The sequence below is a fragment of the Carcharodon carcharias genome, chromosome 14 (genome assembly GCF_017639515.1).
Source record: "Carcharodon carcharias isolate sCarCar2 chromosome 14, sCarCar2.pri, whole genome shotgun sequence".
Taxonomy (NCBI): domain Eukaryota; kingdom Metazoa; phylum Chordata; class Chondrichthyes; order Lamniformes; family Lamnidae; genus Carcharodon; species Carcharodon carcharias.
Window position 1 is genome coordinate 122,793,739 of NC_054480.1, and position 9,483 is coordinate 122,803,221.

The 9,483-nt window shown below is 50.7% G+C and overlaps 1 protein-coding gene across 1 annotated transcript in view; it reads right to left on the reverse strand.

Annotated features, from left to right (window-relative positions):
• LOC121287107 (cartilage oligomeric matrix protein) overlaps positions 1-8,916 on the reverse strand; it is a 116,752-nt gene extending 107,836 nt beyond the window's left edge. The window contains exons 1-5 of the mRNA XM_041204655.1: positions 8,636-8,916; positions 7,587-7,666; positions 3,776-3,827; positions 3,064-3,236; positions 2,594-2,731 (exon numbers count right to left, since the gene is read on the reverse strand). Coding sequence (XP_041060589.1) covers positions 2,594-2,731; positions 3,064-3,236; positions 3,776-3,827; positions 7,587-7,666; positions 8,636-8,717 — 525 coding nt within the window. The 5' untranslated portion in view covers positions 8,718-8,916. The remainder of the gene's footprint in view (positions 1-2,593; positions 2,732-3,063; positions 3,237-3,775; positions 3,828-7,586; positions 7,667-8,635) is intronic.
• Positions 8,917-9,483: the final 567 nt, after the last annotated feature.

The following is a 9,483-nucleotide window of genomic DNA, read 5'->3' on the forward strand; positions in this document are numbered from 1 at the left end:
GTGTGAGCGATGAATATGAGTGACTGTGAGTGCTGAGTGTGAGTGAGTGTGAAGGCTGAGTGTAAGTAAGGGTGAAGGCTGAGTGTGAGTGATTGTGAGGGCTGAGAGTGAGTGTGTGGGCTGAGTTTAAGTGAGAGTGATGGTTGAGTGTAAGTAAGTGTGAAGGCTGAGTGTGAGGGCTGATTGTGAGTGACAGGTTGACTGTGAGGACTGAGTGTAAGTGAGTGTGTAGTCTGAGAGTTTAAGTGAGTGTGAGGGCTGAGTGTAATTGAGGGTGAGTTCTGAATGTAAGTGAGGGTTTGTACAGAGTATAAATGAGTGTGAGGTTGGGGTGTGAGGGCTGAGCATGAGTGAGAGTGATGGCTGTGTGTAAGTGCGGGTGAAAACTGAGTGTGAATGATTGCGAGAGCTGAGTGTAAGTGAGTGTTTGGGTGAGGGTTGAGTGTGAGTGAGTGTGAGGGCTGAGTGTAAGTGAGTGTGACGGCTGAGTTTGAGGGCTGAGTGCAGGTGAGTCTGAGGGCTAAATGTAAGTGAGCTTGAGGACTGAGAGTGAATGAGTGTGAGGGCTGAGTGTAAGTGAGTTTGAAGTCTGAGCGTGAGTGAGTGTGAGGGCTGAGTGTAGGTGAGTGTGTGGGCTGAATGTCAGTGAGTGTAAAGGCTGAGTGTAAGTGAGTGTGTGGGCTGAATGTCAGCGAGTGTAAAGGCTGAGTGTAAGTAAGTGTGAGGGCTGAGGGTAAGTGAATGTGAAGGCTGAGCATGAGGGCTGAGTGTGAGGGCTTAGTGTGAGTGAGTGTGGGGGCTAATTGTGAGTGACAGGTGGAGTGTGAGGACTGAGTGTAACTGTGTGGTCTGAGAGTTTAAGTGAGTGTGAGGGCTGAGTGTGATTGAGGGTGAGTTCTGAATGTAAGTGAGGGTTTGTGCTGAGTGTAAGTAAGTGTGAGGTTGGGGTGTGAGGGCTGAGCATGAGTGAGTGTGATGGCTGTGTGTAAGTGCAGGTGAAGACTGAGTGTGAATGATTGTGAGGGCTGAGTGTAGGTGAGTGTTTGGGTGAGGGTTGAGTGTGAGTGAGTGTGAGGGCTGAGTTTGAAGGCTGAGTGCAGGTGAGTCTGAGGGCTAAATGTAAGTGAGGACTGAGTGAATGAGTGTGAGGGCTGAGTGTAAGTGAGCGTGAGGGCTGAGTGTGAGTGCTTAGTGTGAGTGAGTGTGAGGGATGATTGTGAGTGAGTGTTGAGTGTCAGCGAGTGCTGCGTGTAAATGAGTGTGAGGGCTGAGAGTGAATGAGGATTGAATGTGAGTGAGTTAGAGGGTGGAGTGTGAAGGCTGAGGGTGAGTGTGAGGGTGAGAACTGAGTGCAAGTGAGCGTGAGGGCTGAGTGAGTGAGTATGAGGGCTGAGCTTAAGCATGTGTGTGGGCTGCGTTTATGTGAGTGTGAGGGCCGAGTGTGAGTGAGTATGAGGGCTGAGTGTAAGCCGGTGTGCGGGCTGAGTTTAAGTGAGTGTGAGGGCTGAGTGTGAGTGTGGGTGAATTCTGAATGTAAGTGAGGGTGAATGCTGAGTGTAAGTGAGTGTGATGGTTGAGTGTGAGGGCTGACTGTAAGTGAGGGTGATGGCTGAGTGTGAATGATTGTGAGGGCTGAGTGTAAGTGTGTGTGTGGGGTGAGGGTGAGGGCTGAGTGTCAGTGAGTGTGAGGGTTGAGTGCAAATGAGTGTGAGGGCTGATTTTGAGTGAGTGTGAGGTCTGAGTGTAAGTGAGTGTGAGGGCTGAGTGTAAGTGAGTGTGAGGGCTGAGTGTGAGTGAGTGTGAGGGCTCAGTGTAATTGAGTGTGAGGGCTCAGTGTAAATGAGTGTGAGGGCTGAGTGTGAGGGCTGAGTTTAAATGAACGTGAGGGCTAAGTGTACGTAAGTGTGAGGGTTGAGCGTAGGTGAGTGTGAGGGCTGAGTGTGAGTGAAGGCTGAGTGTAAGTGAGTGTAAAGGCTGAGTGTGAGGGCTGAGTGTAGATGAGTGTGAGGGCTGAGTGTAAGTGAGTGTGACGGCTGAGTGCGAGGGCTGAATGTAAGTGAGTGTGAGGTTTGAATGTGTGAGTGTGAGGGCTGAGTGTGAGTGAGGGTGAGGGCTGAGCGTGAGTGAATATGAGTGCTGAGTATGAGGGTGAAAGCTGAGTGTATGTGATTGTGAGGACTGAGTGAAAGTGAGTGTGAGGTCTGAATGTGAGTGAATGTGAAATGTGAGTGAGTGTTTTGGCTGAGTGTGAGCGTGGGTGAGGGCTGAGTGTAAGTTAGTGTGACAGCTGAGTTCGAGGGCTGAGTGTAAATGAGGGTGCGGGCTGATTGCAAGTAGGTGTGAGGGCTGAGTGTAAATGAGTGTGAGGGCTGAGTGTAAATGAGTACTCCCAGGACCCTAACCCACTCCTCCCTCCCCCCAGTCCAGCTCCGTCAACTGTTAAATATGGAGCAGTTCTTGAGCCCTCGGAATGTCTGTCCAGCCCTGTGTGACTGGGTGGGACTGGCACATAATGACAGTGATGCTTGATGGCTTACACATTACCGAGTGCACAGTGTAGCATTTTTGGCTAGTTCAGGTGTTGGCTCCTTACCTGCCGGTGTGTTCTGGCAAAGATCTCTCCCACTCCCTGAATTCTTGGGCCGGTGTAGCCAGAAGGGCAAGGCTCACATTGAAAACCAGGAGACGTATTAATGCATCGGACCCTCGGGTAACAGGGTTTTGCCCGGCACTGGGAGAAGAGAGAAAGGTTGGTTCAACAGACTCTGGTGGCTACTGGTGAGGTCTAGTGGTCTAACCCTAAGCCTAACTCTGTGCAGGTCTCTACATATTTTACACTTGCTAGGTCAAAAATGTCACTTTAGAATTATTTCTTTCTGAATTGTGAGTAAAATTGAACAAATTAATAACAGAATTCTGATCCCACTGTTACCAGTTTGCATGTTCTGTTAATTTGTTATTATATTGACCAATCTGACATTGGTTTAAACAAATGCAACCAGGACCCTAGTTCAGCGTCACTTCCCAGCTGTTCCTGCCCCATCCCCTCGCTCCTGTACTAACCTCGTCTATATCGACACAGTGCGATCCATTTCCAGTGAAGCCACTGGGACAGGCGCCACAGTGGAATCCAACAGCTGTCTCTGAGCAGAGCACGCCTGGGAAGCATGGATTGGGAACACACCTTCCCAATGGATAAACAGTGATTGGCTGCTGCTGACCCTCACTTTGGATACCTGGGGATGAAACGTGTCATCAGCACCTGAAACATTAAAAGTACCAGACCCTTTACCCCAAAAACACAGAGATGGAAGATCGAAAACAGAGTGAAACACAGGGTACAAACCCACGGACAGGGTTCCAGCTCTGAAAGAGCGTTCCAGTACAGGAAGATGGATCTGGTGAGGGGAGAGGTCCAGGCAGGGACAGGGGTCTGGTGCAGTGAGAGGCGTCTGGCGTGAGGAGAGGGCTCTGGTGCGGGGAGAGGGATCTTGTGTGCCGAGGGTGGTCCAGGCTAGGGAGAGGGGTCTGATGCAAGGAAAAGGGTGTGAGGAGAGGGATCCAGTCTAGAGAGAGCAGTCTGTTGCAGGGAGGGGGTTTGGCCTAGGGAGAGGGTTCCGGCCCAGGGAGAGGGTAGGGTGATGTTGCCAACTCACTCTTTACTAGACTGGATAACATGGCATGCTAGTTCAAAGTAAACTGCTGCCATTGTTATGAACTGTCCACAGAGTTTGTGTTTCCTGAGTTCCTGTTGATTCTCAGTCAGTTTACTCACCACAGAAATTACACTCTGCCAGCGTGTTCTTCAAAAAGATGATCTCCTTTATCTGTGAGATTGGAGAGCAAAGTTACTTAAAGCAAACAAGTATATACAATTGCAAAAAGCCACTGTACCAAACCCGATGTAGTAGCCTACCTGGAAGTGTTTGATGGGTCAGTGTAGAGGGAGCTTTACTCTGTTTCTAACCCCGTGCTGTACCTGTCCTGGAAGTGTTTGATGGGGACAGTGTAGAGGGAGCTTTACTCTGTATCTAATCCCATGCTGTACCTGTCCTGGAAGTGTTTGATGGGGACAGTGTAGAGGGAGCTTTACTCTTTATCTAACCCCGTGCTGTGCCTGCCCTGGGAATGTTTGATGTGGTCAGTGTAGAGGGACCTTCACTCTATATCTAACCCCATACTCTACCTGTCCTGGGACTGTTTGATGGGGACTGTGTCTAGGGAGATTTTCTCTGTAGCTAACCCCGTGCTGTACCTGTCCTGGGAGTGTTTCATTGGGACTGTGTAGAGGGAGATTTACTCTGTATCTCACCCCGTGCTGTACCAGCCCTGGGGATGTTTGATGTGGACAGTGTGGAGGGATTTTACTTTGTACCTAACCTCATGCTGTACCTGCCCTGGGAGTGTTTGATGGGGACAGTGTAGAGGGAGCTTTAATTTGTATCAAACCCCATGCTGTACCTGTCCTGGGAGTGTTTGATGGGGACAGTGTAGAGGGAGCTTTATTCTGTATCTAACCCCGTGCTGTACCTGTCCTGGGATTGTTTAATGCGGACTGTGTAGAGGGAGATTTACTCTGTATCTAACCCCGTGCTGTAGCTGTCCTGGGAGTGTTTGATGGGGACTGTGTAGAGGGAGATTTACTCTGTATCTAACCCCATGCTGTAGCTGTCCTGGGAGTGTTTGATGGGGACTATGTAGAGGGAGATTTACTCTGTATCTAACCCCATGCTGTACCTGCCCTGGGAGTATTTGATGGGGACTGTGTAGAGGGAGCTTTTCTATGCATCTAATCCTGTGCTGTACCTGTCCTGGGAGTGTTTGATGGGGACTGTGTAGAGGGAGATTTACTCTGTATCTAACCCCATTCTGTACCTGTCCTGGGAGTGTTTGATGGGGACTGTATAGAGGGAGATTTACTCTGTATCTATCCCCGTGCTGTACCTGTCCTGGGAGTGTTTGATGGGGACAGTTTAGAGGGAGATTTACTCTGTATCATTCTTTCACGTGAAAAATATGGATCATAAAAGCAAGTGAAGGGAGTTTTAATCCCTCACTCCTGTTGAATGATATCATTTGAATGTGCTCATACTCCTGGCCAACTTATATAAAATACACTGAAGAGTACAAGTATTATGGTTCACAGATAATTAATAACATAAAAGCTTCTGGGGTCACTGGGTGGAAACTGAGGGAGGTTATGGACATCAGGTCAAGGTCAAGTTCAGCTGGGGTATTTCAGGATGGGACACGGGGTAGTCAGTGGGGGGGGTAGTCAGTGGGGGGTGTTAGTCAGAGAGGTGGTTAGTCAGTGGGGGGGTAGTCAGTGGGGGGGTAGTCAGTTGGGGGTTAGTCAGTGGGGGTGTAGTCAGTGGGGTGTAGTCAGTGGAGGGTTAGCCAGTGGGGAGGTAGACAGTGGGGGGGGGGGGGTAAGTCTGTGGAGGGGAGTTAGTCAGTGAGGTGGGATAGTCAGTAGGGAGGGAGTCATTGGGGGGGGTAAGTCAGTGAAGGGGGGTTAGTCAGTGAGGTGGGATAGTCAGTAGGGAGGGAGTCAGTGGGGGGTAGTCAGTGGGGGGGTAGTAGTCAGTGGGGGGAGGTTAGTCATTGGGGGGTAGTCAGTGGGGGAGTAGACAGTGGGAGGCTAATCAGTGGGGGGGTAGTCAGTGGAGGTGTAGTCAGGGGGGTGTAGTCAGTGAAGGGTTAGCCAGTGGGGGGGCAGTCAGTGGCGGGGGGGTAGTCATTTGGGGGTTAGTCAGTGGGGGTGTAGTCAGGGGGGTGTAGTCAGTGGAGGGTTAGCCAGTGGGGGGAGGTTGTCAGTGGGGGTGGGTCAGTGGGGGGTCAGTCAGTGGTGGGGAGTCATTGGGTTGGGTAGTCTGTTGGGGATAGTCAGTGGTGGGGAGTCAGCGAGGGGGAGTAAGTGGAGGGGGAGTCAGCGGGGGGGGTAGTCAATGGGGGTAGTCAGTAGGGGGGTAGTCAGTGGGGGGTTTTTGGTTAGTGGGGGGGTTAGTCAGTTGGGGGCTAGTCAGTGGGGAGGGGTTAGTCAGAGGGGGGTAGTAGTCAGTGGGGGGGGCGTAGTCAGTGGGGGGTAGTTAGTGGGGGGGTGTGTCAGTGGGTAGCTTAGTCATGGGGGGGTTGACAGTAGGGGAGTAGTCAGTGGGGGGTGTAGTCAGTGGGGGAGGGGGTTAGTCACTGGGTGGAGGTTGTCAGTGGGGGTGGGTCAGTGGGGTGTCAGTCAGTGGGGGGGAGTCATTGGGTTGGGTAGTCTGTTGGGGATAGTCAGTGGGGGGGAGTCAGCGGGTGGTAGTCAGTGGGGGGGAGTCAGTGGGGAGGTTGTCAGTGGGGGGTAGTCAGTGGGGGGGTTAGTCAGTAGGGGGGTTTGTCAGTGGGGGGTGTTTAGTCAGTGGGGGGGTCAGTCAGTTGGGGCGAGTAGTCAGTGGGGGATAGTCAGTGGGGTGTAGTTAGTGGTGGGGTGTCAGTGGGGGGGTTAGTCAGTGGGGGGGTGGACAGTATGGGGGTAGTCAGTGGGAGGGATTAGTCAGTGGCAGGTGTTAGATAGTGGGGGGGTTAGTCAGTGGGGTGGAGTAGTCAGTGGCGGGGGGTAGTCAGTGGTGGGGGGGGTTAGTCAGTAGTGGGGGTTAGTGAGTGGGGAGGAGGTTTGTCAGTGGGGGTGATTAGTCAGTGGGGGGGAGTAGACAGTGGGGGAGGGTAGTCAGTGGGTAGTAGTCAGTGGGGGGGATTCAGTGGGTGTTAGTCAGTGGGGGTTAGTCAGTGGGAAGTGTAGTCATTGTGGGGGTAAGTCATTGTGGGGGTAAGTCATTGGGGGGGTTAGTCAGTGGGGGGGTTAATCAGTAGGGGTGGTTAGACAGTTGGGGGGAGTAGACAGAGGGAGAGGGTAGTCAGTGGGGGGGTTTCAGTGGGGGTTAGTCAGTGTGGGGGTAAATCATTGGGGCGGGTTAGTCAGTCGGGTGGGTAGTCAGTGGGGGGGGTTAGTCAGTGGTGGGGAGTAGTCAGTGGACGGGTAGTCAGTGGACGGGTAGTCAGTGGGGGGTAGTCAGTGGTGGGTAGTCAGTGTGGGGTTTAGTCAGTGGGGGGTAGTCAGTGGGGGGGTGAGTCAGTGGGGGGGTTAGTCATTGGGGGGGTTAGTCAGTGGGGGTAGTCAGTTAGGGGGGGTTAGTCAGTGTGATGGTAGTCAGTGGCGGGGGGTTAGTCAGTGGTGGGGGGGTTAATCATTGGGGGCGAATAGTCAGTGGGGGTAATCAGTGGCGTGGGGCTAGTCAGTGGTGAGGGGGTAGTCAGTGAGTGTGGTTTAGTCAGTGGGGAGGGTTTATTCATTGGAGGGTTTAGTCATTGGAGGGGGTTGTCAGTGGTGGGGGGTAGTCAGTGAGGTGGGGTAGTCAGTGGGGGGTTGTCAGTGTGGGGTGTAGGGTAGTCAGTTTGGGGGGAGTGAGGTCGAATGGGCTGTGTCACAACGTTATGCCGTGACAACTGGCCTGCTTGGCACCTCTGGTTGCCTGTCATGGGTATGACTCTTCTGGGGAGAAGGACAGAAGGAGATGGAGAATCACAGGGCTCTTTCTCTCATTTACCTGCTGTTTTAGGAGATGCTTAATTTCTGCCAGTTCCCGGTTTGTTTCCATCATCTGAGAAAGCATTCGCCGGCTAACATCTAAAAATCAGAGAATGAACACATCAGTCACAGCAACGCGCAATGTTAATCCAGCTCCCTCTCCCGCAGTAACCACACTCCCTTCAGCATCTCAACTGATGTTAATCCAGCTCCCTCACACTGTCGTTCAGTGACAGGCAGAGGGAGGAGATGTAGACATAGCCATCATTAGACTTTTTAGTTTCAGGTTTTCATTGAATTCAAAGTCCACCATCTACCCTGGCAGGATGTGAACCTAGAACACTACGCTGGGTCTCTGGTTTGTTAGTATAGCAACAATACCACTACACCATTGCTTCCTCTGCACTATTGTCACAAGAATGGTTTAAAAAGCAAAATGATTTCAAATATTAACTTTACCTCATAAATGTTTGACTGAAACTGGATGCTTGATGACAAGTCACAAATTCTACACAGGAGGCAGAAATGGGAGAAGTGGATCCAGAATTGAGTAGAGGAGTAATGAATCCAGAAGTGAGAGTTGTGAGTAGAGGAATAATGAATCCAGAAGTGAGAGTTGTGAGTAAAGGAGTAATGAATCCAGAAGTGAGAGTTGTGAGTAAAGGAGTAATGTATCCAGGAGTGAGTCATGGGCTGAGGTCTTCCAATGGGAAGTTGTTCAAGATCAGAATCTTCTTACTGGGGGATACAAGTGCCCAATTTAAGGAACGTTACTTTGAAAGCTGCAATACTGTTGCCCAGAAACACACCAGGAATTATTCTGATACACAGTTTAATTTTCCATGAGTTGCAGAGAAACTTTTAAAGGAGGGGACTACGGCTTTAGGACGTCCCTATTCTGTTGAGGACACAAACTACCTGTTAGGATCTGGTACAATGCTTTAAATGATTGAGCTCTGGACAGTCTGTTTTTCTCACACTCACTGCCTCAGACCCAGGCATCAGCAAAACCTGGAGAAACTCCATCACAAATATAAACAATGAATACAAATGGAACAGGATTCTTACCCCTGCTAACCGGTTGCTGACAGGAGCTGTAATGATACAAAAAATGCAAAGTCATAATCAACAAATACACGTTTCGAATCATTTTCTTCTTGAGGCTTTAGGATGAAGTGATCTCTTTCAGTATATCCCAGCTCTCGGCTAAATGCTAAATCCAGAGAACGACAATTTCCCAGTCCCCAGCTCAGTCTCTAAGCCTGTTCCACCTCTTCGGTTCTCACTCTCTGCATTTAAGTCTATTTCGACTTGTTCCAGCTCTCTCCCTCTCTCTATGTCTTTGCTAAGTGGCTGCTGCTACTTTTAAATCGCTGATGTTTTCTGTAAAGTGATGTCATGCCTTGGCACTCTGATCTGAGTCGCTTTCTCAAAACAAAAACAAGAAGAGTTTGAAAGCCCCCGGAATGATGAAAGGCACTGCTTTCACTTCTTGCCCTTATCTCACCAGCCCTCACCTCCCTCATTAAAGATACACTCGCTGGGGTTTGCTCAGAATGAGGCTCTCAATCACTGCTTCAGTACTTCGATTTCTTTCATCCCCAAAGTACATAATAATTTCAGAATATTTGAAGCTTCCTTTTTGTAAAACCACAAACCTCTCTGTCTGGCCCTCTGTCTCCTGTCTGTCTGCATCTCCCTCCCTCTGACTATCTGCATCTCCCTCTGTCTGTCGGTCTGACTGTCTGCATCCCCCTCTGTCTGTCTGTCTGCCTGTTTGCATCTCCCTCTGTCTGTCTGCATCTCCCTCCCTCTGTCTGTCTGCATCTCCCTCTGTCTGTCTGTCTGCCTGTCTGCATCTCCCTCTGTCTGTCTGTCTGCCTGTCTGCATCTCCCTCCCTCTGACTGTCTGCATC